Below are 24,558 nucleotides of genomic sequence, written 5' to 3'. Positions count from 1 at the left end.
CAGTTCAAGTGCACATGAAAGCCTTTGAAACTGACTTCTAGTGTTCTGATTCTGGACTATAGTTGATGAAACACCAATTTTTAAATGCCAAAAATATTTACAAGAAATCATCATTTGTAGTTTTGGTAATAACAAATGTTCAAGTAGCAGGATAGTTTTTATTTTGCTTCAGGCAGCCCACTACATAGGGCTCACCTCTGTTAATATACTGTTCCTATCACCTAATTGACTCTGAGATGGTTCATGATCTGGAATCACAGCTCCCGGCTGACTACCTGATGCAAGTTCCAAATTCTCAGAGGTTAAAGTCAAAGTCTGGCCTAATGGTGACGAGATGTCTGGTAACACAGATGTTGGTGAAGTATCAGAATCATCAGATGTGACATGATTCACAACTGAAGCTTCTAGTTCCACTATCTCTTGCATCTCTTGATTGGCTCTTCTCTCAGAGGGTCCAGGTTCATCAGACTCATAACTCATCTTCGTCTCATCCACCAAGTTTGTGAGATGTTCAGGTGGTTCCTGTCAAAGTAAAAACATTGCAAGGAATACATTCAAATTCAACGTTATAAAAAACAATTATATTCAAGTGAAATTAATAAGAACAAGAACTATATAACCTCTAGTATAACTTCATTGGTGTGAGGAACTGTGGCCTCTATGGCTTTTGATCTCTCCTGTTCCTCAAATTGTTTGGCTGCATCACTTTCTTGAGAACTCATATTGAAATCTTGATCAAGTTTCTCCATTGGTAACATTTGAGATTCTGCAGCTCCATCCACAAGACTATTCTCTTTAGCCTCATTTACCTCGCCACTAAACACTGTTTCCTCCTTACCTGTGTCTGACTCGTTGACAAAGAGTGACTTCTCATCATCATCAGAAGAATGATTCCAATCAACTGTAGTGGGAGGTGATCCCACTTCAGAAAACTCAACTTGAAGATCAGATTCCCCAGATTTTGTCACCTTATGTCCTTTCCCTGTGCTGTAACCAAAATGTTCCATGTATATTTGCCTTTCTGGTGCTAATGAAGTCGAACGTGTCACAGTGTTTCTACGAATCACACCCTTTAAAGCATTTCCAACAGGTTGATCACCATTTGGTTTTACAGAAGTTTCAGAAGAATCTACTTGATCCAAGACGTTGGTATCCGTAATTGCCATTTCTTGAGGAGCAAGCAATGTGTCTAAATCACTCACAACGGTCTCTGCCATGTGTTCTGTCTCCATATCTTTTGTTTCTGCTATTTTTAGAGGTTGTTTCTTCTCAACCAAACCATCATAATCACTACCTACATGAACAAGATAGACACAAAGCTTCACTTACACGTTCCTAAGCATATGACTTTAATAACAATTTGAGCAAGAAACAGAACAGGTCTAAGCAATGTACCTTGTTGTGGTCTAAGCAAGCCATCAGTTGAATTTTTCCACTGTTCCAATCTGGAGTCAACCTCTGATGGAGGAAAGTTTCTGCGGCAGAAGCTCTCATGGTGGCTGAAGAAGCTTTCACTAGGGTTAGGGTTAGCTGAAGAAAACTCTTGATGAAAACTATCACCTGAGAGGTTAGGCTTCTCCTCTTGTGGATCATAAGGAAGATCAAATGGGTTCTTTGTTGGTAACAACACAGAAGGTGCAGACTCAGGCATTTGAAGCCCATCAATCATATAGTTTTCATCATGATCCAAACCGAAGTAGTTTCTTCCAACACAAACAGGAGGAACCTCCATATCCATTAGGCTTCTCTCTGCTGCAAGTAAGACTTGTCTCCTCGTTCTTCTTCTAGTAATCAAATGCTCTAGTCTCTTGTTACGTTCCATCTCAGAGTTTCCAAGATCCAATAGATTCTTCTGATCATCGTCGGTCCAAGCTATGATCTTGGTGTCTTTAGGGAAAGGTTCTTCTTCTTCTCCTTCTGATGATGATGATGATGATGAACACTCAACTTCAGTTTCACCACCTCCACTCGTAAGCCTCTCATATGGATGTAGAACAGAAAAATTTCCAGTGGTTGCAAAAGAAGTTTCTTCGTCTAGGTTAGGCTCAGAGGAGTATTCTTGCGACGCAAGAAAGGCTATGTTTTTCTTTTCTTGGTCTAGGTTAGGCTCAAAGCAGTATTCTTGCGACGCAAGAAAGGCTTTGTCTCTCTTTTCTTCGTCTAGGTTAGGCTCAGAGGAGTATTCTTGCGACGCAAGAAAGGCTTTGTCTCTCTTTTCTTCGTCTAGGTTAGGCTCAAAGGAGTATTCTTGCGACGTAAGGAAGGCTCTGTCTTTCTTAAATTTTTGAGGGTTGGGGAATTCACCGTAGAGAGTTGTTAAAATGACTTGGTCTCTCTCATCCTCGCTAGCCTGAGAAGAGTCCCAGTCTTTGCCAACCTCCTCAACTTTCCTTCTCGCGTTTCGTCTAACGCTTCGTTGGTGCTTTAAGTCAGCTCTCCTTGTTCCTCTCTCAGAACCCTCTGGCGAAAACGGTGGTAACGCATTAGCCGTGTTGATAGTTTCGATCTTTGAAGGCTTGGATCTTAAATGGTTTCGAAGATAAAACACAGAACATGCGATGAACGGAGAAGAGCAGATGATGAAGTAGAAGAGCAGAGGAAGGAATGTGTATAGGAGGAAGGTGGCCGCAGAAACTAAAGAAACAACTGGGTATCTTCTTACGCACGTGTAAACATTGTTCGTGGTGATTCTGAGAATTTTCCAGACAAGAGTTCCAATATCTTTGGCATCGATTCCCATGTTTTATGAATCTCAGACAAAACTGAGAAAAATCTAAAGCATTCTATGGCGGTTCAAAATGTAAACTGTTTAGTCAATAAAAAATATTCAAGAGATTAATGGAAGAAGCGTAAATGGATGAAGAGGAGAGGTCAAGTTACATTTTGAAACAATAGCCACTCGAAAAAAAAAACAATTATATTTTTTCTAAGAGCCGTAGAGGTTTTCTCCATATTTAGAAACCTCCCTTCTCTGTTGATTTACTGTTTGAAAATGCTCAGATTAGGTATGGTACAATATATTTGCAGCTTGTTTAAAAGAGTTATGCATAAGTATGATGTGGATCCAATCCCTATTGGGTGATATACCAGTGTGTGAGTTTTAATTTCTTAGTCTTTCTGTACATAATGAAGTAACTAAATGTCTGGAGTATCTCCGGTGATCTCCTTGTTTCAAATAAACGACAGCGTTTAAGCTAATAACAGTCTGATGGATATTGAATAATGCATTGAATCTGTTGGACTTTAGTCTTTTGAGACCCACTAGTGCTAGGGTTTTCCGGGACACAACTATATATATTTTATGCCTCCTCTAAACCTAGTTAGCAGCCGTAGAGAAACTAGATCTGATCTTCTTGTAGACAGATTTCTGTAATTCCTCTATCAATAAAATCTCTCTTTGCCCGTGGACGTAGCCGTTAGGGGTGAACCACGTTAAATCTCTGTGTCTTTCTTTATTGTTTATCCATCTGTTAATCTATATCTTCTCACATCCGTCACAACAAACTGGTATCAGAGCTTCGGGTTGAATCTGGTGAGAAGATGTCTGGGATGAATATGAAGATCGACAAGTTTACTGGAAGGAACATTTTCAGTCTCTGGCAAATCAAGATGAAGGCGTTGCTGAAGCAACAAGGTCTTTGGGCACCGTTGTTAGGGAAGAAGGTTGAACATGTTACTACTGAGATGGAGGTTACTGAAGAGAAGGCGTATTCAACAATTTTGTTGTGTCTGGCAGATGAAATCATCATCGAAGTTTCCGGTGTTGATGCTGCAGCTGATTTGTGGTCGAAGTTAGAGAGTCTATACATGAAGAAGTCTCTGACTAAGAAGCTACTTCTGAAACAACGTCTTTTCGCTCTGAGGATGCAAGAAGGTACACAACTCCAAGATCATCTTGACAGTCTAAATTCCATCTTGTTGGATCTGAGGAATATTGATGTTAAGGTGGAAGATGAGGATGCGGCACTGATTTTGTTGGTATCACTACCAAACTCCTATGAGAACTTTGTTCAGTCATTCATAGGGAGTAAGGATACAGTGAGTTTGGAGGAAGTCAGGTCAGCACTTCGTAGCAGGGAGTTGCGACACAAGGCATCTGGTTCTGGTACAGAAGACCAAGCTTCTGGGTTGTTTGTAGGTGGTGGAAAGAACTTTGGAAAAGGCAAGAAGTCGAAAGACAAAAGGTCGTTTTCAAAGGGTCCTAAACCAACTGATATTTGCAATTACTGCAAAGAGAAAGGACATTGGAAATCTGATTGTCCTAAGAAGAAGATGAGGCTAAATCTGATGAAGATATTGCGCTGGTTGCTCATGGAAAAACACATCCTAGAGATGTGTGGGTCCTGGACAAGACGCATCTTATCATATGTGTCCAAGGAGAGAATGGTTCTCAGAGTATGAGGCAGTGACTGATGGCAAGATCAAGATGGCGAATGACTTTGCTTGCGATATTGCAGGAATCGGTTCTATTAAGCTCAGGACACATGATGATAGAGTATGCACGTTGACTGGAGTTAGACATGTTCCATCTATGTCCAAGAACTTGATCTCAGTTAGTGTTTCGGATAGCAGAGGTTTCAAGTATTCAGGTGGAGATGGAGTTCTGAGTGTCTACAGCGGTTCAGATGTGATTCTCAGAGGTTTCATTCATGGTACTTTGTATTTGCTGGAAGGTTCTACGGTTTCAAGTTCAGCAAATGTTGCATCTTCAGAGGTTCGCAAGGAAGATATGGACAAGTTATGGCATATGAGGCTTGGACATATGGGCAAGCGTGGGATGCAGATTCTGTCGAAGCAGGATCTTCTTTGTGGTCATAAGACCAAGAGCCTTGAGTTCTGTGAGCACTGTGTGTTTGGGAAGCTGCACAGAAAGAAGTTTCCTAAGGTTGTTCATAAAACAAAAGGCACACTGGATTACATCTATTCAGATTGTGGGGGTCCCTCCAAGGTGGAGTCGCTGAAGGGTCACAGGTATTTTGTGTCCATGATTGATGACTATTCGAGGAAGACTTGGATAACATTCATGAAGCACAAAAGTGAAGCTTTCAACAGCTTCAAGGAGTGGAAGATACTGGTGGTGAATCAAACTGAGAAGAAGATTAAGAAGCTTCGTACTGATAATGGTCTGGAATTATGTTCAACAGAGTTCAATCAGTTTTGTAAGTATGCAGGGATTGCTAGGCATCATACAATCAGGTATACACCACAGCAGAATGGTGTAGCAGAGAGAATGAACCAGACATTGCTGGAGAGAGCGAGGTGCATGCTTTCTAATGCTGGTTTAGAGAAGAGCTTTTGGGCTGAGGCAGTGAACATGGCTTGTTATTTGATCAATCTTGGACCGCATACAGGGATCGAGTGTCGAATACCTAATGAGGTCTGGTCAGGCAGATCTGCTGATTATTCTATTCTGAGAGTTTTTGGTTGCACAATTTACTATCATGTTAATGAAGGAAAACTGGAACCAAGAGCGAAGAAGGGAGTGTTTATGGGCTATAAAGATGGTGTAAAGGGATACAGAGTTTGGTCTCCATCTGAGAAACGGGTTGTTATGAGCAGGAACGTTGTGTTTGATGAGAGTTCTATGTTCAAAGTTTCAGCTGAGTCCATTTCAGAAGCAGAGCAGGAGGATGTTGACAATCAGGTGGAGCTGCAGGAAGTGCAGTCAGACTACCCATGATCAACCGATCCAGTGTCAGGGAGCGATCGATATACGCCAGACACAAGATTGGGCGATGGCAGAGATCTTCGATCGATGTCTGACAACACGAGATCGATCGATCCTCAGGAAGAGAGCGAGCGATCGATGTCTGATGAGCAGCCTCAATCTTCCAACCCTGAAAATCAACGTATTGGGTCTGAAAAACGCAGTATTGCTAAAGACAGACCAAGGAGAGTTGATGTTAGGCCACTAGAGAGATATCGGTTTGAAGATATGGTGGGTTATGCACTACATGTTGCAGAGGAAGTGGACACTTACGAGCCGTCTACTTATAGAGAAGTCATTTCAAGTTATGCATCTGAGAAATGGTTTGCTTCAATGGGAGATGAGATGGAATCTCATGAAAAGAATCACACATGGGATCTGGTCACACTACCACCTGGGAGAAAAGTTGTGACTTGCAAGTGGATTTATAAGCTAAAAGAAGGTCAGTCACCAGAAGAGGGAGTCAAGTATAAATCTCGAGTTGTTGCTAGAGGTTTCAGTCAAAGAGAAGGTGTGGACTACAATGAGATATTCTCACCCGTGGTCAGACACACTTCTATCAGAGTGCTATTGGCGATAGTAGCACGTCAGGATCTGGAGTTGGAGCAACTTGATGTGAAGACTGCTTTTCTTCATGGAGAGCTTGAGGAGGAGATCTATATGACTCAGCCTGAGGGTTTTCTATTTCTTGGTAAAGAAGATCATGTGTGCAAGTTGAGGAAGTCGCTGTATGGACTTAAGCAGCCTCCTAGACAGTGGTACAAGAGGTTTGACAGCTATATGGTCAAGTTGGGCTACGACAGGAGTCCTTATGACTGTTGTGTCTACATGAGCAAGGTGGAGGATGAGTCGTATATCTACCTGGTGTTGTATGTAGACGACATGCTGATAGCTGCTAAGAAAAAGTGTTATGTTCAGAAGCTGAAAGAACTATTGAGTTCTGAGTTTGAGATGAAAGATTTGAGTGCTGCGAGGAAGATTCTAGGAATGGAGATCTTCAAGGATAGGACAAAGAAGAAGTTGTTCTTGTCACAAAAAGGCCTACATTGAAAAGGTCTTGACAAGATTCGGGATGCTTAATGTTAAGCCTATCGATACTTCATGTGCTGCAAATTTTCATCCTACCATGAGTGATGAAATGTCTGAAGGGGAAATCGATTATATGTCACGTGTTCCTTATGCTAGTATTGTAGGAAGTTTGATGTATGATATGGTTTGTACAAGACCAAATCTTGCACACGCAGTCAGTGTTGTGAGTAGGTTCATGGTTCAGCCGCGAAAGGAGCACTGGATCGCTGTGAAGAAGATTTTCCGGTACCTTAAGGGTACATCTGATATTGGTCTTGTCTATGGAGACAAGGATCCGAGACTGGTTACTGGGTATTCTGATTCGGATTATGCAGGAGATGTGGACAGCAGAAGATCTATGACTGGTTACGTATTTACTTTGGGTGGTTCTGTTGTGAGCTGGAAGGCGACTTTGCAGTCGACAGTGACTTTGTCTACAACTGAGGCAGAGTATATGGCATTGACAGAAGCTGCTAAGGAGGCAATATGGTTGAGAGGATTGGTCAGTGATCTTGGTCTTCATCATGATCAGGCTACTGTGTTCTTTGATAGCTTAAGTGCTATCTGCTTAGTCAAGGATCAGGTTCATCATGGGAGAACCAAGCATATCGATGTAAGATACCATTTTCTGAGAGATGAGAAGAGGATTGAAGTGAAGAAGGTAGGTGATAGAACCAAAATAAGGATCACTCTTTAGCAGAAGATCTATGACTGGTTACGTATTTACTTTGGGTGGTTCTGTTGTGAGCTGGAAGGCGACTTTAGTGACTTTGTCTACAACTGAGGCAGAGTATATGGCATTGACAGAAGCTGCTAAGGAGGCAATATGGTTGAGAGGATTGGTCAGTGATCTTGGTCTTCATCATGATCAGGCTACTGTGTTCTTTGATAGCTTAAGTGCTATCTGCTTAGCCAAGGATCAGGTTCATCATGGGAGAACCAAGCATATCGATGTAAGATACCATTTTTTGGGAGATGAGAAGAGGATTGAAGTGAAGAAGGTAGGTGATAGAACCAAAATAAGGATCACTCTTTCGGTAAGGTTGATATGAACTCAGATCCGAGAGGATTGAGAACTGATGGATCGAGGGGTGACACTAAGGGTTGCGGAATAGCCCAAAGATACTACCAGACTTCGATCGTTGCCGGATGTGACGCACCGGTCCAACAAAAGAAGGATCGAAACTTGGAGATAACCTCACCAAGAAACTAAGAAGTGTTCTAAACAAAGAACAATGAGAGAAACTCATAAAAAGGGAAAAACAATCCGTTTTATTTCGTGGCTCTAAGGCCTTATTTATAGGATTACAAGTTCTAGAGATCCAAAGAAAAATGTGCTAAAAACAAGACATTGGAAATAGAAACAAAGACTTGACTAAATAAAGTCTTTGACTGAAACTTGGACTACCTCTTCATATAGCCACGACCAAGACTTTGAAAAGTGAAGAATATGCTCCTGATATGGTCCAAGACATATCCCTTTGAGGCCTGGTCGAAATCCATCTTTTGCCTTAGCCAATATTTTATCGGTTTCTCCATTTGGTCCAAACAAGCTTGTTTTTGAATCTTTTTGAAAACCATCAAGCCCAATGCTTTCTTGAACATTTAGAACATGAATAATAACCTTTGTCATGATTGAATTGACCGTTGGTTCATCAGAAAGAAGGTTAGCCATTTCGAGCTTCTCGGGTGGTCTGAATTCGCGAGAACTGAAGATCACCTGATTTGTAAATAGCATAACTATCACATATGAACTCCGTTTGATCTGATTCTTCTTCAAGGGGCTCCGTAATTGAGTTTAGAACATTCTACAAGTGATTTCATGCTTAGAAGCCTCGTGGTTTGGAAGATATGAGTTAAACAATGAACATATATCTTTACTGCTTTCCATGAACAAGCCATGCATGTCTGTTTTGCCCGGTGCGCTACCCCACGGCACATCAGTAGGAACAGCTGATAATCCTGCGGATATGTTCACTAAGCCGGTTCCTCATAGAAAGTTCAAGCATTGTCTTAATTTGCTAAACATCTCAAGCTGTTAAATCTGGTCCTGATGGGCGTTTGGCCCTGAGGGGCATCTGGCTCGAAGAGGGCATCTGGTTCGAAGAGAGCATCTGCCCCAAGTGAGGGCATCTGGCTCTGAGGAGCATCTGGTCCGACGGGACATCTGACATCTGAGTTCGACGGAACATCTGAGCAAAGAGAGAGTCTGGTACATCTGTATTCTAAGCACGAAGAAGCGCATTCTGGTACATCTGATTATGCAGGATTCAAGTCAAGGTGGAGATTTGTTGAATAATGCATTGAATCTGTTGGGTCTTAGTCTTGTGAGGCCCACTAGTGCTAGGGTTTTCCGGGACACAACTATATATATTTTGTGCCTCCTCTAAACCTAGTTAGCAGCCGTAGATAAACTAGATCTGATCTTCTTGTAGACAGATCTCTGTAATTCCTTCATCAATAAAATCTCTCTTTGCCCGTAGCCGTTAGAGGTGAACCACATTAAATCTCTGTGTATTTCTTTATTGTTTATCCATCTGTTAATTTATATCTTCTCACATGCGTCATAAGAATGGATTATAACCTAAACAAGAGAGTGAGAGAGATAAGTAGGTAGCATTAGCAATGAGGAAGAGTTGGATCAGAGACGGCTAGTGTCACGGCCGAAAACGAAAGTGGTGATCCAGTTAATAAAGACGTAGAAACGGTTTCTCCAGCTGACGACTCGAGTCAGATACGCTGACCTCCATATGAAAAAGCTCAGAAAACCACCCATTGATATCCCTTTTCCTTGCTGCCCAAGAAAAAACCCCCCACCAAAAGTTAGCTATATGTGTGTTTTAGGGTTTTTAAGTGAAAATTGCATGGTCTTTGTTATATATACCTTGCTCTCACGGAGATCAACGAGAGCTTTGTATCTCCCAATAGTAGCCATGCTTCCCAAATGCTTGTACACAAACGGCTCCCCAAGTTCAGTGTCCTTTGCGCTGAAGGCTCTTCCTCCTCCAGCTTTCCCCATCACGTTCAGTAGATTCGCCAAGTACTTGCCTTCTCTCTCAGCCACCTTCATTGACCCAGAGACTTGGTTGATTATGAGTAAAATGGGATTCTATTAAAACAACATTCAGACCTGTGCAAGAGCAGGAAGTGTTGACTTCCCTGTGCTCTCAAGATACCCACTACAGTCACCAATAGCAAACACGTCTTGTATTGAAGGTACACGCATCCACTCATCAATCCCAATCCTATAGAAAGAGTGAATGATTTAGGTTCTTGGAAGAAACAAAGAAACAGAACAAGATTGCTGTAATGTTGGAGTTACTGACCTTCCACCTGGATCTTTTGGAAGATCAAGAGACCTTACAAATGAAGATGGACCAACACCAGTTGACCAAACTAAGAGACCATAAGGAACTTCGGTTCCATCATCAAGTATTAGTCTTTGAGGCTTCACTTCTTTCACAATCCCACGCACAAGCTTCACTCCAGACTGGTGTCAAAAACTAATACATTCTCAACATTGTTACAAATAAAACAAAATTAAAGTTGGCATTTTATTAACCTTGTTTAGCTGCTTGATTGCATATTGTCTGAGCCCATCGTCAAAAGAAGAAAGTATATCCCTTGCCTTCCAAGAAAAATAGTATTTGTCAAAATTATATTTTATGAATAATAAACTTAGGTTTATATCAATGAAGGTTACCTCGATCAAAGTAACACGGATGTCGTCTTTGACATGGGCATATCTCTGACGAACATCTTTCATGATGAAATCACTCAGCTCACCACTAAACTCTACACCAGTGGGACCACCTCCGACCACAACGCAATGCAACAACCTCTTCTTCTCCTCTCCACCAAGGCCTAAGATCGAAGTTGCACGTTATGAGTTTAGTTGGTGTATGAAGAAGAATATGTGTTGTTGTTTGTTACCTGGAACTTCGGAGAGCATGAGGTTAAGAAGAAGCTTTCTACGTATCTCCTGAGCGTGATGAACCTCACGGAGGAAGATAGCGTTTTCCAAGACGCCACTAATCCCAAATGTGGATGCTTCTGCACCACAAGCTAGTACTAGTTTATCATAAGCGATCTTGAACTTCCATGGCTTCAACGTGCTTAATCCATCTGTTACTGTCTCACAATGCACCTGTTTATAACCAAGAGCAAGATTCAGACATGAGACTATGACCACGGTTCTAAAATCAGTCTAAGCGGCGCATAAGCCCCCGCCTAGGCCTAGAAGGCAAATCGGTACTAGCCGAAACAATTTTTATCCGGTTTATATGATTTAAATCGTTTAAATCGGTTAAAAATTTTCTACGGTTTGTTAAATTAATTCAATAATGATAGTACAAATCCACAAATTTGTCGAATTTCTTTTGTTTTTTATATCTAATTTTAATAATTCATCAAAATAATTTTAGTATCAAAAATCAAAAACTAAAATATCTTGTATAAATGTAAAATATATATATGAAATTAATAATTTATTAATATATAGACTTCGTCTAAGCTCTAAAATAATCCGTAATCGCTCCTCTTCTACAAAACGCCAGTTACCGCCTACCAATATTTTAAATATCGTATATGACACAACACAAAGTCAAAACAACATACAAACACAATTACCTCATGGTTTTGGGAATCAAGTCGTGAGCAATTAGCGAGGAAGTAATAAGAACCGGGTTCACGTGAAATAGCCGGTTGGATACGAGAGATTGGTTCAGCAACGGACCTAAACTCAAGCGTACCGACGCAAGTAGAAGCCAAGAGAGGAGTAAAGACCATATGGTTTCTCGGAGAGACGCAAACGACGTCGTAAATGCTCGTATCGATCCCTTTCATAAGACGACAACCTGCCCAGCCCGACCCTAGAACCAACAACCTCGGCTTCTCTCCTTCTTTTGTCGGAGCCAAACCTTCGTAACGATGTTGTACGACCTCCGTTTCTTGAACAGTCTGGCTCTGTTGCTGCTGCTGATGTTGCAGAGCCGTGCAGAAACGAGACAAGAGAGTGTAGGATTCGTGGTTTCTGAACAAGTTTCCGACAGAAGAAGTTGTCGGAGAGATCTTTACGAGGTTCTTGATCCAAGACATGATTCTTTTGGTTCTTGAATTCCCGAAAAATTCAACAATGATACAAAAAGGTTACTTCTAAGCAAGCAATAAACACAATGTTATTGACCTTAAGCTGTTAGAGAAACGAACACTCTTGTTCAACTAGCCGCCTTGGTACTGTATCATCACTTCTATGCGTCTGATAAAAACCTACGTGCTAGATTTAGAAAAGACAGGTCACACTATCTTCTTTCTCTCCAAAATAAATGGAAAATATTCGTATTTGGTAATATATGATTGCTGCTACGATATGTATATAAACGAAAATGTTACAACCGCACACGGTGCCATGTTGCTCTAGATATGGATGGAGTTTCAAAAGAACTGGGAAAGATAATTATAAATAAGTGAATGGTGTTGAAAATTCTATGTATATAAAAAAAAAGAAACGTCAGTACTCAACAGAAGTTGGAGCGAGGGAAATGACGATAACAAACATGTGATTCTCGAAGACTTGTGTGGGACGCAAGAAAAGGACATCAGAATAATCGTTCATTGTGATAGGCCGTATGTCAGAGGTGAAGGATGTAGGGAGCAGCAGCCCAAACTTATAGTTAATAATTGTGACCCATTCGCCCCATTTATATAGATGATTTAATATTTTGGGTTTTATGAAAGCACGACTATTGTTACAAAACAACACGTTAACACATTAACCCAACAGGAGCTTTGCCATTCAACTTTATAAAGAAAGACGCCAAAGACCAAAAAGGTTAAAAGCTTATATGAGATTTACCATGCTACTCAGGGTACGTACATCATAGAATTGACAGTTGTAGACATTTGTGTGATTCTTTACTGTTTGTATTGAACATTGAAGGCATTTATATGATTTTCTAGGAAATAATATCATAATAAATTAACGTAAAAAATTCAGAAAAAATTATCACGCAAAACGAAAATAATTATATTACCACTTAGTGACATTGAGATCTTCCAAGGGATACAAGTGTTCAAATCTGCTTATTAATTTATCAGCCGGTACATATTATTTTGGGGGGAATTTGCTGATTCACGACTTGATTTTAAATACAAACTTCTACCCAAACTTGAATCAAATGCAAAATTAACCTAAAATCTTTGTGAAAATACAATCAGCCCCTTGTGACCAAACAAAAAAACAGAAGTCATTTTTACGAATATAGCTCTAGTAAGTCGTCTGAGATGCTAGAAGTCTTCTAGACGACTTCCAAGTAAATCTAGCTGATATTAAAAATAATTTTTAAATTTTTTAAAAAAATATTTTGATAAGCAAAAAATTAAAATCATGTAATTATAAACAGTTTTAAGTGATATAAATTAAAATATAACAAAACTGAATTGTTTTCAACATAGATGAGTGTAGGTAGTGAATCATGGTATTCTTTGATCTAGGGTTTGACAACATATGTTGTAGTATTATATGTATTCTTAGGGTTAGATTTTGGAAAGCTTGAATGTTTTTTTTTTAAATTAAAATTTTACATGTAAGTGTTTATTTTTGTGTATAATAAACACTTTTGAAGTTTAATTTAATTTTATGAAGTGTTTAGTTATTTAATTAAGTTTAGAGGTTATGTTTAGGGTCTAGACGACTTCCATGGAAGTCGTCTGGTGAATAACTTTAGCTGGGCGACTTACATGTAAGTCATCCAAATATTCCCGTCTAATTTTTTTTTAAAAATTGTTTTCCCGCTTAAATAATTTAAACTAGACGACTTACAAGTAAGTCGTCTGGGAAGTCTTCTATTTTAGTTTTCCGCTAAAAGTATTTTAGTTTCCCGCTAAAAGTATTTTAATTTCCCGCTAAAAATATTAAAGTCTTCTGGGCGACTTACAAGTAAGTCGTCTAGGAAGTCGTCTGAATCAAAAATATTTTAACATAATTGGATTTTTTGTCCCCCTATATAAAGAAAAATTTACACATTCTCTCTCCTCCTCTCAAATGGTGCAACAAAATGTAATGGTCATCATTCTAAACCTCTTCAACCTCTCTTTAATCTCTTTGAACTTATAAACACTAAGCTTTATATCAATTTATTGTTTTTGTCTTATGTCTTTCTCACTAATTTATCTTGTTTTTGCAGGTTTTCCATCAGATGATTCTCATCTTCCACTCATTTAAAGGTAGATCTATCAATTTTAGATATGTATTTCTGTGTGTTCTATAAATGTAGATTTATCTAATCTTCCACTCATTTTCTCTGTTTTTAAGCCATTTGAACGTTTTTGGATATGCAGGTTTTTCAGATCTGGAAGACTTCTGGGACGACTTACCTGTTAGTCGTCTAAAATATAATGCGCTAGACAACTTCCAGGAAGTCTTCCAGACGAGTCTTCCAGACGACTTCCAGGAAGTCTTCCAGACGAGTCTTCCAAACGACTTCCAGGAAGTCTTCCAGACGACTTCGGACTTCTTGGAAGCCTTCTGACGAAGTCTCCCTTTCATAACAGATCTGAGCGTTTTGGTAAGTTTTTATGTCTGATTTTTCTTCATTTGGTAGCTTCCTGTTGTATAAAGGTCTTACTTTTTCCCAAACTAAAACTTTCCAAACCCACTCTAACCTCTTTGACTTGAAAATACCAAACTTTATATGAATTTTTCAGTTTTGTATCATGTCTTTTTCACTAATCTATCTTTTTTTTTGCAGGTTTTTAATCAGATGGTTCTCATCTTCCACTCATTTAAAGGTAGATCTATTAATTTTAGATATGTATGTTTGTGTGTTCTATAAAGGTATATTTATCTAATCTTCCACTCATTTTCTCTGTTTTTAAGTCATTTGAACGTTTTTTGATATGCAGGTTTTTTAGATCTGGATTTGATATGCAGATTTTTTCAGATCTGGAAGACTTTTTGGACGACTTACATGTTAGTCGTCTAAAATATAATGCGCTAGACGACTTCCAAGAAGTCTTCCAGACTGGACTTCCTGGAAGTCTTCTGATGAAGTCTTCTGACGAAGTCTTCTTCCATATCAAATGGAGTCCATGTTTGTCTTTGTAGATGAATGATCTATAATAGTTTTGTTTGTGGTCTGTTTTGTGATTTGCATGTCTACTCTTTTAGTTGTGATTTTTTTGTAAAATCAGTAATAATGTTTCCCAAGATGTAATACATGTGCTAACAATGTGTTTACACATTTACAAATCAATGAAATAATAGACTTCAATAGACTTTCTCTTATCTTTGGATCTCCCATATGCAATAATAAACTCCAATGGCCTTCTTCTCATCTTAATACACAAGAATGTTGGTAGCTTCATATTGATACAACATTTTAAGAAGCATTTTATCCCTTCTTCCAACTCATAACAATAATTATCATTAGTGTCTATAACAATAATACTTAAGATATGTGAACAAACAATGGTAACTAGTCAAAGCATATAACAATTCGAGACTACTTCCATGTAAGTCTCTGCATTGACCAGAAGACTTCCATGTAAGTCATCTACAGCCAGACGTACTTCATGCGTTTTAGTTATCTCGAGCAAGTTCCAAACTTGTCTATCACTTGTAACATGAATAGGAGGAAGGTCTGGAGCCATCTGTTGTAATGAGTAGGTTAACTCCACAGACTCTGTGTTCATTTCCAGGTTATAATCTTCTTGAGCCATTGCAACAAGATCAGCATGTGTCAAACCTTCACTCAAAAATAACATTCTCGCTCATTTGAAATGATCAACCACAAAATTCCAACATCCATCTTTCAACAACCATTCTCCATACACTGCATGTAACTGACGCATCATCTGAAAAAGTCAAAATAAAACACATTAGCAAACATAGAACAAAGAAAACGAAAGTTTATTGAAGATCGACGCGGACGACTTCAATCTAAGTCTTCCAGACGACTAAAATATAAGTCGTCTAGTCAACGCATAGGTTATTTTTGCAATTGACTTTGAAATTTGTTATCTGAGACTACTGAAAAATAAATCGTCTGCTTTTGTTTGGTTAAAAAAAACTCCAAAAAAGCTAGACTTACATTTCAGTCGTCATAGGTTAGTTTTGCATTTGACTGAATTATTTCAGAAGTTTGACTTTCTTGGACGACTTACATTTCAGTCGTCTGGTGAAAAATTGAAATATCAATATTTTATTGAAATTCGACGACTTACTATTAAGTCGTCTTAGGTTAGTTTTGCAATTGAAAAATAAAACTTCAATATTTAATTATATATAGACGACTTACAATTCAGTCGTTCGTCCGACGACTTACATGTAAGTCATCCAGGATTTACGAGATTTGACCAGAATCTCGGAATAAAATCCTGGACGACTTACATGTAAGTCGTCAGACGGACGACTGAATTGTAAGTTGTCAGGGTAATATTGATTTTTTTTTTTCAATGGCAAAACTAACCTACGACGACTTACATGTAAGTCGTCGGGTTTTAATAAAATATTGATATTCCAATTTTCCACCAGACGACTGAAAAATAAGTCGTCCAGGAAAGTCAAAATTCCGACAAAATCCAGTCAAATGCAAAACAAACCTATGACGACTTACATGTAAGTCGTCTAGGTTCTTTGGAGATTTTTTTTGTAACCAAACAAAAGCAGACGACTTATATTTCAGTCGTCTCAGAAAACAGATTTCAAAGTCAATTGCAAAAATAACCTCTGCATTGACGAGACGACTTCCAGGTAAGTCGTCTACAGCCCTGGGAAGTCGTCTGGACGAACAGATCTGGAAAAAAACTCAATTTCATACCTTAAATTGGTGAGATAACTTCCTTAGTACACATAAGGCTTCTCCAAGGACACAAAATCTCAAACGAAAGTGACCCACCCAGAATCGTTAGCTTCTATGACTCTATGAACCATAAAAAATGTAGAATCTAAATCTTGGGTTTTTTTAGCTGGATGTGGAGAGAAAGTGAGAGAGATGTTGTGTTTAGTTCATAAGAATGGAGAAAGAAGAAGGGTAAATCGATTTTGGGAGCATTAAGAGCTTCAAATTGGTTGTTCATGGTGGTTGGAGTATTGATGACAATGGCAATCTTGTAATTATTTGAAGATGATGAGGGTGAGAGAGTAAAAATGTCATTTTCGAAAAGAAAAGAAAAAGAAAATTTGATGGCATTTTCGTGAATTATATGAACTTGTGGGGTGAATATGACAAAACTAATTTCAAAAAAAAAAGATGTTAGTTTTGTATTTGACTTTGAGTTTTAGGTCAATTTTGCTAAAAGCCCATTATTTTCCGGTTTTATTTGTTCAATATATAAAGAGATGAACGTGATGATATAAATGAGTAAACTTTAAAAATATATATCCAAAACATAATCTCGTTATTTTCTTTAAAATTTGTTAACAATAAGAAACATTTTGTATTCTTCACCCTCTCCGACCTCCACCATGCCTCCCACCAGGTGGGTTGTGTCTGCCGTTCGCCGATGGCTCGTCGTAGTCATTGGTGCTCACCATCATCAATGATCTTCCTCTCACCACCATCTCTTTCATTTCCTGTTATGCATGCGATTCAAATCCCCTATATATTAATTGAGGAACATTTGAAAAGATGTAACCTCAATTTTGTATTAATTAAAATAGGCCCCAATGCATAGGTGACACTCAATTAGGTAGTCAATTACATTCAATTGAAAAATAAGTAGGTCCACATTTGATTTTTATATGTTGTTAGATACATAAGTTGGTCAAACTATATGATATAATGATATGATATGTTATTTTCTTTCCTTAAATCAAACCTACGGAATTACCATAAATGACTAATATATATATGACAATTAATGATTTTAATAATAAAGATTTGATAACAATTTATATCTTCTCCATCATTTTTTGTTTAATTTTATATTATTAAAATAAATTAAACAATCAAATTAGCTATAAAAGTAAAATTTAGATTTTTTCGTATATGTTATATTTTGAATTTTTAAAAACGACAATAAATGACTAAAACTATTAAAATTATTATGTTAAAAATATAGAACCGTATGATTATAAATTCTTATTTAATAAATAACTATATAAAATATACTATTCTTAGAAAAATAGGTTGGTCCATCTTAACTTATATTACACTTTTTATTAAACTAACTATCGAATTGATAAATAACGTACCAAAAAATGTTTTGCACTTTCCTTAAATAAAAGCTACGAAATTACCTAATATGATTAACATATATGTGAAAATTAATTATTATGAATAATAAATATTTGATAACAATTTTTGTATCTTAGTTCTTTTTAAAAATTTTATATTATTAAAAGATATTAAAAATCACATTAAATATATAATAAAAAACATTTATATTTTTTTATATGTTATATTTTGAATTTTTCAAAACGTCTATAAATTATTAGAAATTTGAAGATCACCACTCTTAAAATTTTGTGATCAATAGATTATTTTTTTTGTCATAATAAGTTACAAATGATCATAAAATTGTATTAATATGAACTTTTATTTAATATTATAAGAAGATACACATGATTTTAAAACCATATGAGTAAAAAATATCATTTAATAACAAAACATATATATATATATATATATATATATATATATAGATTAGACTATATACCATAAGATTACATAAATATTTTAATATTAAAACTTTCAATGAATTTTCAAAAACATTTATAAATTATAAACTTATTAAAGATTTCACATTGAAAATTTTGTTATCGATGATTTAAATATTCAGTTATAAAACGATATGAATGATCATAGAAGTGTATGATTATAAATTCTCATTTAATAAATGACTATATAAAATATACTATTCTTAAAAAAATAGGTTGGTCCGTCTTAACTTACATTATATTTTTTATTAAACTAACTATCGAATATTCGAATTGATAAATAATCTACCAAATATTGTTTTTGCACTTTCCTTAATTAGAAGCTACGAAATTACCTAATATGATTAACGTGTATATGAAAATTAATTATTATTAATAATAAATATTTGATAACAATTTTGGTATCTTAGTTCTTTTTTTAATTTTATATTATTAAAAGATATTAAAAAATCATATTAAATATATAATAAAAACATTTATATTTTTTCTTATATGTTATATTTTGAATTTTTCAAAACATCTATATATTATTAGAAATTTGAAGATTCTCACTCTGAAAATTTTGTGATCAATAGATTATTTTTTTATTATAATAAGTTACAAATGATCATAAAATATAACGCATATGAATTTTTATTTAATAAATATTCAAACTAAATAATATATATATTTTATATATATATATATATATATATATATATATACTAATGATTTAAAGCAACAAGATTGGCTGATCAATTTAGTTGTCCAGTTGAAATCTTTCAAAAGTATGTGAAAGACTAAAATCAAAGTAAATATGGATTTAGAATAGTAGTTATATTTTACTAATCAAAATACCGAAAAAAACCGAACCGAATCGAAACCAACCCGATATCTGGATTGAACACCCCTAATCCAAATGAAGCCAAACTATTGTTTCATTCTCCAAAATATAATAAAAATAATAACTTAATTCCGCGCAAGGCGCGGATCTTATCCTAGTATATATTAAGAAGCTATAATTAACTTACAACCACAGATGATATGAATAATATATTACGAAAGAGTCTATCTATTTCCTTCGACACGCATGTATCAAGATCAACTATTTGAATGTATACGAGATATATCTAAACTCTTTTTACTTAGATTATGATAGATCACTATAGTCGATCGAAGAGACTGAGCAATCCAACGAAGTATTGAGGATATGTAAAAACTCTAAATTATTCTCTTTATTGTATATATGTGGATGAGATGATGAGCTAAACAGTTTTAATTATCTTCTAATTACCTGAAAATGAAAAACCGATTCGAGCCGTAGAGACGATTGAAAGTGCAAAGAAGATGCATAAACACAGCTTAATCGCAAAACAATAACCCATCGTCTCTTGTTTCTCCTTTTCCTCGTCTTTCTTTATCTCTCTTCACAATTCTTTTATTTTTGTTTGACTTATCTCTTTGAAAGAGATCAACTCGACAAAATAAGTTGTATTATTAATGAGTTAGTTTGGCTATAAAATGAAAGATCGAAGCACAGAACATGTTTTGGATGTCCAAACAACAGCTGATTTATATAACACATGGCATCGTATTTGTAGAGGATGGATTTGACCATCCCACAAGCCCCGAGGAATAGGAAGGTCTGGCCCGGATTAGGAAGAGCGACGGCTCGATCGGTCGGCTCAAGAGTCAGATCTCTCGGCTTGACTCTTGAGTACTTTTAGTTGATCATCATCGACTGAAGTACGTTCGGCTCAGCGGCTGCTCGGACGCCTACGGGCTTCTCGGCCCAGCAGAGGAGGCCCACCAAGATGGCGTAAATTAGGTCAAGGACGAGGCATCAGGACGTCTATATAAGGGAAAGGGGAGACAACGAGAAAAGGATCCGAAATCACTGACTAATACTTGGCGACTAGATTAGGGTTTTCACCTTTGCTTCATCTCGCCGTTAGTTGTACTTTTCCGGTAGCTCATCGAGCCACCGGCTTCCTTTCTGTCGCACTCTCTTCGTTTCCCTTGTAACCGACTGAACGTTTTCTCCGACCGTAAATAAGACGTCTTTGTTAAAAGTCATATCTTCTTTATTACAGTTTTCTGATTAAACAGTTGGCGCCCACCGTGGGGCAATTAGCAAAGTAACGTCAGCACTATGGTCGTTAACAACGACAGTTCTTCGTCAGGCGAGGAGCGCGAAGCTCTCGAGGTGACGCCGGCTCCAGAGGTGACACCTACGCCTACACCAGTAACTCCACTCCCCCATCCTGCGTCTATGAAAACTATCATGGCACGCCTCGCCCTACAAGAAGCGGCACAGAAGGCGGCAGTTGACCAAATCACGGCGATAGCAAAGATCCTTGCTCCTCTCGCTGCAAACGCCGAAGCTTCAACGGCGCAGTATCGTCGACACCTGTTCACCACAGAACGAGCCACCGACGTAGCACCTGCGCGGGATAACGATAACCAAAGCGCCGGTAACGACATCAACGCGCATACCGCAAGCAAACTAGCCGCGTTGAAACAGTCGGTCCTCGACATCAATTCGAAGATCCACCAGGTGACGACGACCGCGCCCCAAATCGAGCATGTACTCGCGGAATCTCTTCGTACACCCTTCACGCAAAAGGTTACCGGCGTGCGGCTCCAGAAGATGGAGAAACTCTGTCTTTCAACCTTCAAAGGTCTCTCTGACCCTTCAACTCACGTCACGTCTTTCAACATAGCGATGCGACGCGCAAACCTGACCGACGAAGACAAAGACACCGGCTTTTGCCAACTCTTCGTCGAAACCCTAGAAGGACCGGCCCTTACTTGGTTCACCGGCCTCAGAGAGAACTCCGTCGACTGTTTCCACGACCTCTCAACGGCTTTCCTTAAGAACTATATCATGTTCACCAACCAGGAAGCGACCGTGTCAGATTTGTGGAACCTCACTCACGCCAGCGACCAAAGTCTCCGCGACTTCATGGAGAAATTCAAAGCTATTGTCTTGAAGATTGATATTCCCGACCATATCGCCGTCGAATCTTTGATGAACACCTTGCACGTAGACTCCACATTCCATCAGGATCTCTACCGATACCCGACAAAATCTGTCTCCGACGCCATCGCTCGCTCGCACAACTTTATCCGCATGGAAGAAGACGCCAGAGCAAAGTTCGAAAAAGAAGCAGCAGCGAAACAGCGACCCTCCCGAATGAACGACACCCGCCCCGAGCCCCGCCAGCACTCCTCCGGCGGAAATACCACTCAGAAGCGAGGCTACGTTAGCTTGGTCGGTGATGAGGAATCTCCAAAATCAGCAGCCATCACGCGAGAGAAAGGCTGGAACCACTGGGATCGGGACTCCGCTTCGAAGCAGTCAACCTCATCCGAACCAGCGAGTTCAAACTCCGAGGAGCCAAAAAAATGGTGCCTCTACCACAAAAGGGATTCCCATGACACGAAGGAATGCAAGGTCCTCATCGGGCAGTTTTTCGACGGGATCACTAATGGGACAATCCAAATGCCCACCTCTCCTACGACACCGAAAAACACCAAAAGCTGGAGTAAGAACAAGGAGAAGAAGGCACAGAAGTCTCAAAAGAACACAGCCCCGAGCGAGGAAAGAGCAAGCCTTGAGCGTACTCCCGTCAATAACGTCGGCCCCGCTAACGATTCGTCGGAAGACGAACACCCGCGTCGCTGACGGCGAGTGGAAGTCATACTCTCTCGTCCTTACGACTCCTCTGATGACGACGTCCCGACAGTGCAACCAGATCTGCGCGATAAATTGGACAGCAAGGATAAGCAATCTTACGCTCCCTCGACAACAGATAAAGACCTGCGCACTCTATTGAAGCGAAAAAGCGCCACAAACGAAAACACAGGAACCACTGACCTCCGTGCGACCATCTCAAAATGCAACGCTTGGAGAGTCGGTCAAACTGGCGACCTTCGCGACCAGCTCAATTCGAAGGCCGACGACCTCCGAATCCAACTCAACCGTTCGAAAGGGTCCGATCTGCGACGACGTCTCGAATCAAAAAAGAAACAGCCCGCAGAAACTCCTACATTCGAGAACACAACTGACGATTTGAGGAAGCAACTCGAATCAATGCGAGCTACCCGAGCCCCGCACATTAGTGTCATAATGGGCGGATCACCACCTTGCGGTTACTCGGTTCGAGCTGTCATAGATTACAAACGTCAAGCAACCACCTCTCAGAAGTGGCCTTCTCCAGTCGAAAATGATCACCAGATCACTTTTTCGGCACTAGACACCAAGGGCGTCCACATGCCATATAACGATCCTCTCCTCGTCGACCTGAACATAGGCGAATGTCTGGTCGCAAAAATCCTTATCGATACCGGCAGCTCAGTCGATCTCATCTTTCACAACACACTCGACAAGATGGGAGTCGATTTATGGGATATGAAGCCTTCCTCTCGCACGCTCACCGGCTTCAACGGAGAATCGGAGCAAATGATCGGGACAATTCGCCTTCCAGTTTACGCAGGTGGTATAACCCGCACCGTCAAGTTCTCCGTCATCCGCGCCAAAGCACCCTATAATGCCATACTCGGAACACCATGGCTGCATTCCATGAAAGCCGTCCCTTCGACTTATCATCAATGCGTCAAATTTCCCGGAAAAGACGGCAAAACTCAGACGATTCGGGGAGATCAGCAAGCCGCGAGAGAACTACTGATCGCAACTGTAAAAATGCAGCAACAAGCTTCCCTTGTCAACTCCGTCAATAAACCGCTCAACAAGATATACCCCCAGAAGGAGGAAGTTCGCGAAGTCGCAATTGATGAATCTGACCCGACGAAAATCATCCGAGTTGGCGTCTACCTGCCCGACGACGTATGTTCAAGGATCATCTCTTTCGTCAAAGACAACGCCTCGACGTTCGTCTGGAAGACTTCCGACATGAAGGGGATCGACCCCGCAGTCACCTCCCATGAACTGCACGTCGACCCGACGTTCAAACCCATCCGACAGAAGCGACGAAAACTCGGTCCAGAACGATCTAAAGCCGTAAACGAAGAAGTCGACAGGCTCCTCGACGCGGGTTTCATTACCGAAGTCCGCTACCCCGAATGGTTGGCTAACCCGGTCGTCATCAAAAAGAAAAACGGCAAATGGCACATATGCGTCGACTTCACGGACCTCAACAGGGCGTGCCCAAAGGACAGTTACCCACCCCCTCATATTGATCGTCTCGTCGAATCAACTGCTGGTAACGAACTCCTAACCTTCATGGACTCTTTCTCAGGATACAACCAGATCTTGATGCATCCCGACGATCGCAAGAAGACGGCATTCATCACCGACAGAGGGACCTACTGCTACAAGGTGATGTCCTTCGGGCTAAAGAATGCCGGTGCGACTTATCAGCGACTCGTCAACCGAATGTTCGCTGATCAGCTTGGCAACACCATGGAAGTGTACATCGACGACATGTTAGTCAAATCGCTCAACCCGGCCAAGTGTACCTTCGGTGTCACTTCGGGAGAATTCCTCGGTTAAATTGTCACTCAACGAGGAATCGAGGCTAACCCCAAGCAGATCTCGGCGATCCTCGACCTTCCAAGCCCAAAGAACAGCCGCGAAGTACAGCGACTAACCGGACGCATAGCAGCTCTCAACAGGTTCATCTCGCGATCAACCGATAAATGTCTTCCCTTCTACGAGCTACTAAGGGGCAATAAGAGGTTCGTCTGGGAAGAAAAGTGCGAGGAGGCGTTTAATCAACTCAAGCATTACCTCACAACCCCCCCCCCCCCCAGTACTATCAAAGCCAGAAGCCGGCGACACATTGTCTCTCTACATAGCCTTCACATCCTCCGCCGTCAGCAGCGTGCTCATTCGAGAAGATCGAGAAGAACAGAAGCCAATCTTTTACACAAGTAAAAGAATGACCGAGCCGGAGACGAGATACCCAACACTCGAAAAGATGGCCTTAGCTATCGTCACCTCGGCCAGAAAACTGCGACCCTACTTTCAGTCGCACACGATTGAAGTACTGTCCAACCAACCACTCCGAACGGTTATGCAGAATACTAACCAGTCAGGACGGTTGACTAAATGGGCGATGGAGCTGAGCGAACATGACATCGTGTACAAGAATCGCACAGCAGCAAAGTCATAGGTCCTTGC

The 24,558-nt window shown here is 39.5% G+C and overlaps 4 protein-coding genes and 1 long non-coding RNA gene across 5 annotated transcripts; 2 read left to right on the top strand and 3 right to left on the bottom strand.

Annotated features, from left to right (window-relative positions):
- Positions 1-34: 34 nt before the first annotated feature.
- LOC106359391 lies at positions 35-3,127 on the bottom strand. The gene is made up of 3 exons (XM_048765640.1): positions 1,396-3,127; positions 621-1,294; positions 35-522 (listed from the first exon to the last, which is right to left on the bottom strand). Exons 1-3 carry the CDS (start codon positions 2,738-2,740, stop codon positions 181-183), a joined length of 2,361 nt encoding a protein of 786 aa, XP_048621597.1. The 5' UTR covers positions 2,741-3,127; the 3' UTR covers positions 35-180.
- Positions 3,128-9,268: 6,141 nt separating this feature from the next.
- On the bottom strand, positions 9,269-12,254 carry LOC111208883 (internal alternative NAD(P)H-ubiquinone oxidoreductase A1, mitochondrial-like). The gene is made up of 8 exons (XM_022708504.2): positions 11,405-12,254; positions 10,709-10,922; positions 10,479-10,639; positions 10,338-10,403; positions 10,102-10,265; positions 9,906-10,020; positions 9,660-9,839; positions 9,269-9,569 (listed from the first exon to the last, which is right to left on the bottom strand). The coding sequence occupies exons 1-8, from the start codon at positions 11,870-11,872 to the stop codon at positions 9,417-9,419; spliced, it is 1,521 nt and encodes a 506-aa protein (XP_022564225.1). The 5' UTR covers positions 11,873-12,254; the 3' UTR covers positions 9,269-9,416.
- Positions 12,255-17,111: 4,857 nt separating this feature from the next.
- Positions 17,112-19,942, bottom strand: LOC111208587. The gene is made up of 2 exons (XR_007327410.1): positions 19,708-19,942; positions 17,112-17,348 (listed from the first exon to the last, which is right to left on the bottom strand). It is a non-coding gene; the product is annotated as an uncharacterized LOC111208587 (long non-coding RNA).
- Positions 19,943-20,565: 623 nt separating this feature from the next.
- On the top strand, positions 20,566-22,101 carry LOC125591537. The gene has a single exon (XM_048765933.1). The coding sequence runs from the start codon at positions 20,566-20,568 to the stop codon at positions 22,099-22,101; it is 1,536 nt and encodes a 511-aa protein (XP_048621890.1).
- A 444-nt stretch (positions 22,102-22,545) lies between these two features.
- LOC125591536 lies at positions 22,546-23,928 on the top strand. Its single transcript, XM_048765932.1, has 2 exons — positions 22,546-23,501; positions 23,577-23,928. Exons 1-2 carry the CDS (start codon positions 22,546-22,548, stop codon positions 23,926-23,928), a joined length of 1,308 nt encoding a protein of 435 aa, XP_048621889.1.
- Positions 23,929-24,558: the final 630 nt, after the last annotated feature.

This window comes from Brassica napus, chromosome C8 (assembly GCF_020379485.1).
Source record: "Brassica napus cultivar Da-Ae chromosome C8, Da-Ae, whole genome shotgun sequence".
Classification (NCBI taxonomy): domain Eukaryota; kingdom Viridiplantae; phylum Streptophyta; class Magnoliopsida; order Brassicales; family Brassicaceae; genus Brassica; species Brassica napus.
This window is presented reverse-complemented; position numbering and strand designations above follow the sequence as displayed.

Coding starts and splice junctions, on each gene's coding strand:
- LOC125591536 (XM_048765932.1), top strand. CDS start 22,546: ATGGGCGGATCACCACCTTGCGGTTACTCGGTTCGAGCTGTCATAGAT. Junction 23,502..23,576: donor GAAGTCCGCTACCCCGAATG/GTTGGCTAACCC, acceptor GGACCTCAACAG/GGCGTGCCCAAAGGACAGTT.
- LOC125591537 (XM_048765933.1), top strand. CDS start 20,566: ATGGTCGTTAACAACGACAGTTCTTCGTCAGGCGAGGAGCGCGAAGCT.
- LOC106359391 (XM_048765640.1), bottom strand. CDS start 2,740: ATGGGAATCGATGCCAAAGATATTGGAACTCTTGTCTGGAAAATTCTC. Junction 1,295..1,395: donor CTTGCTTAGACCACAACAAG/GTACATTGCTTA, acceptor TTGTTCATGTAG/GTAGTGATTATGATGGTTTG. Junction 523..620: donor CCAATGAAGTTATACTAGAG/GTTATATAGTTC, acceptor TTACTTTGACAG/GAACCACCTGAACATCTCAC.
- LOC111208883 (XM_022708504.2), bottom strand. CDS start 11,872: ATGTCTTGGATCAAGAACCTCGTAAAGATCTCTCCGACAACTTCTTCT. Junction 9,840..9,905: donor CACTTCCTGCTCTTGCACAG/GTCTGAATGTTG, acceptor GGGTCAATGAAG/GTGGCTGAGAGAGAAGGCAA. Junction 9,570..9,659: donor TTGATCTCCGTGAGAGCAAG/GTATATATAACA, acceptor TTTCTTGGGCAG/CAAGGAAAAGGGATATCAAT.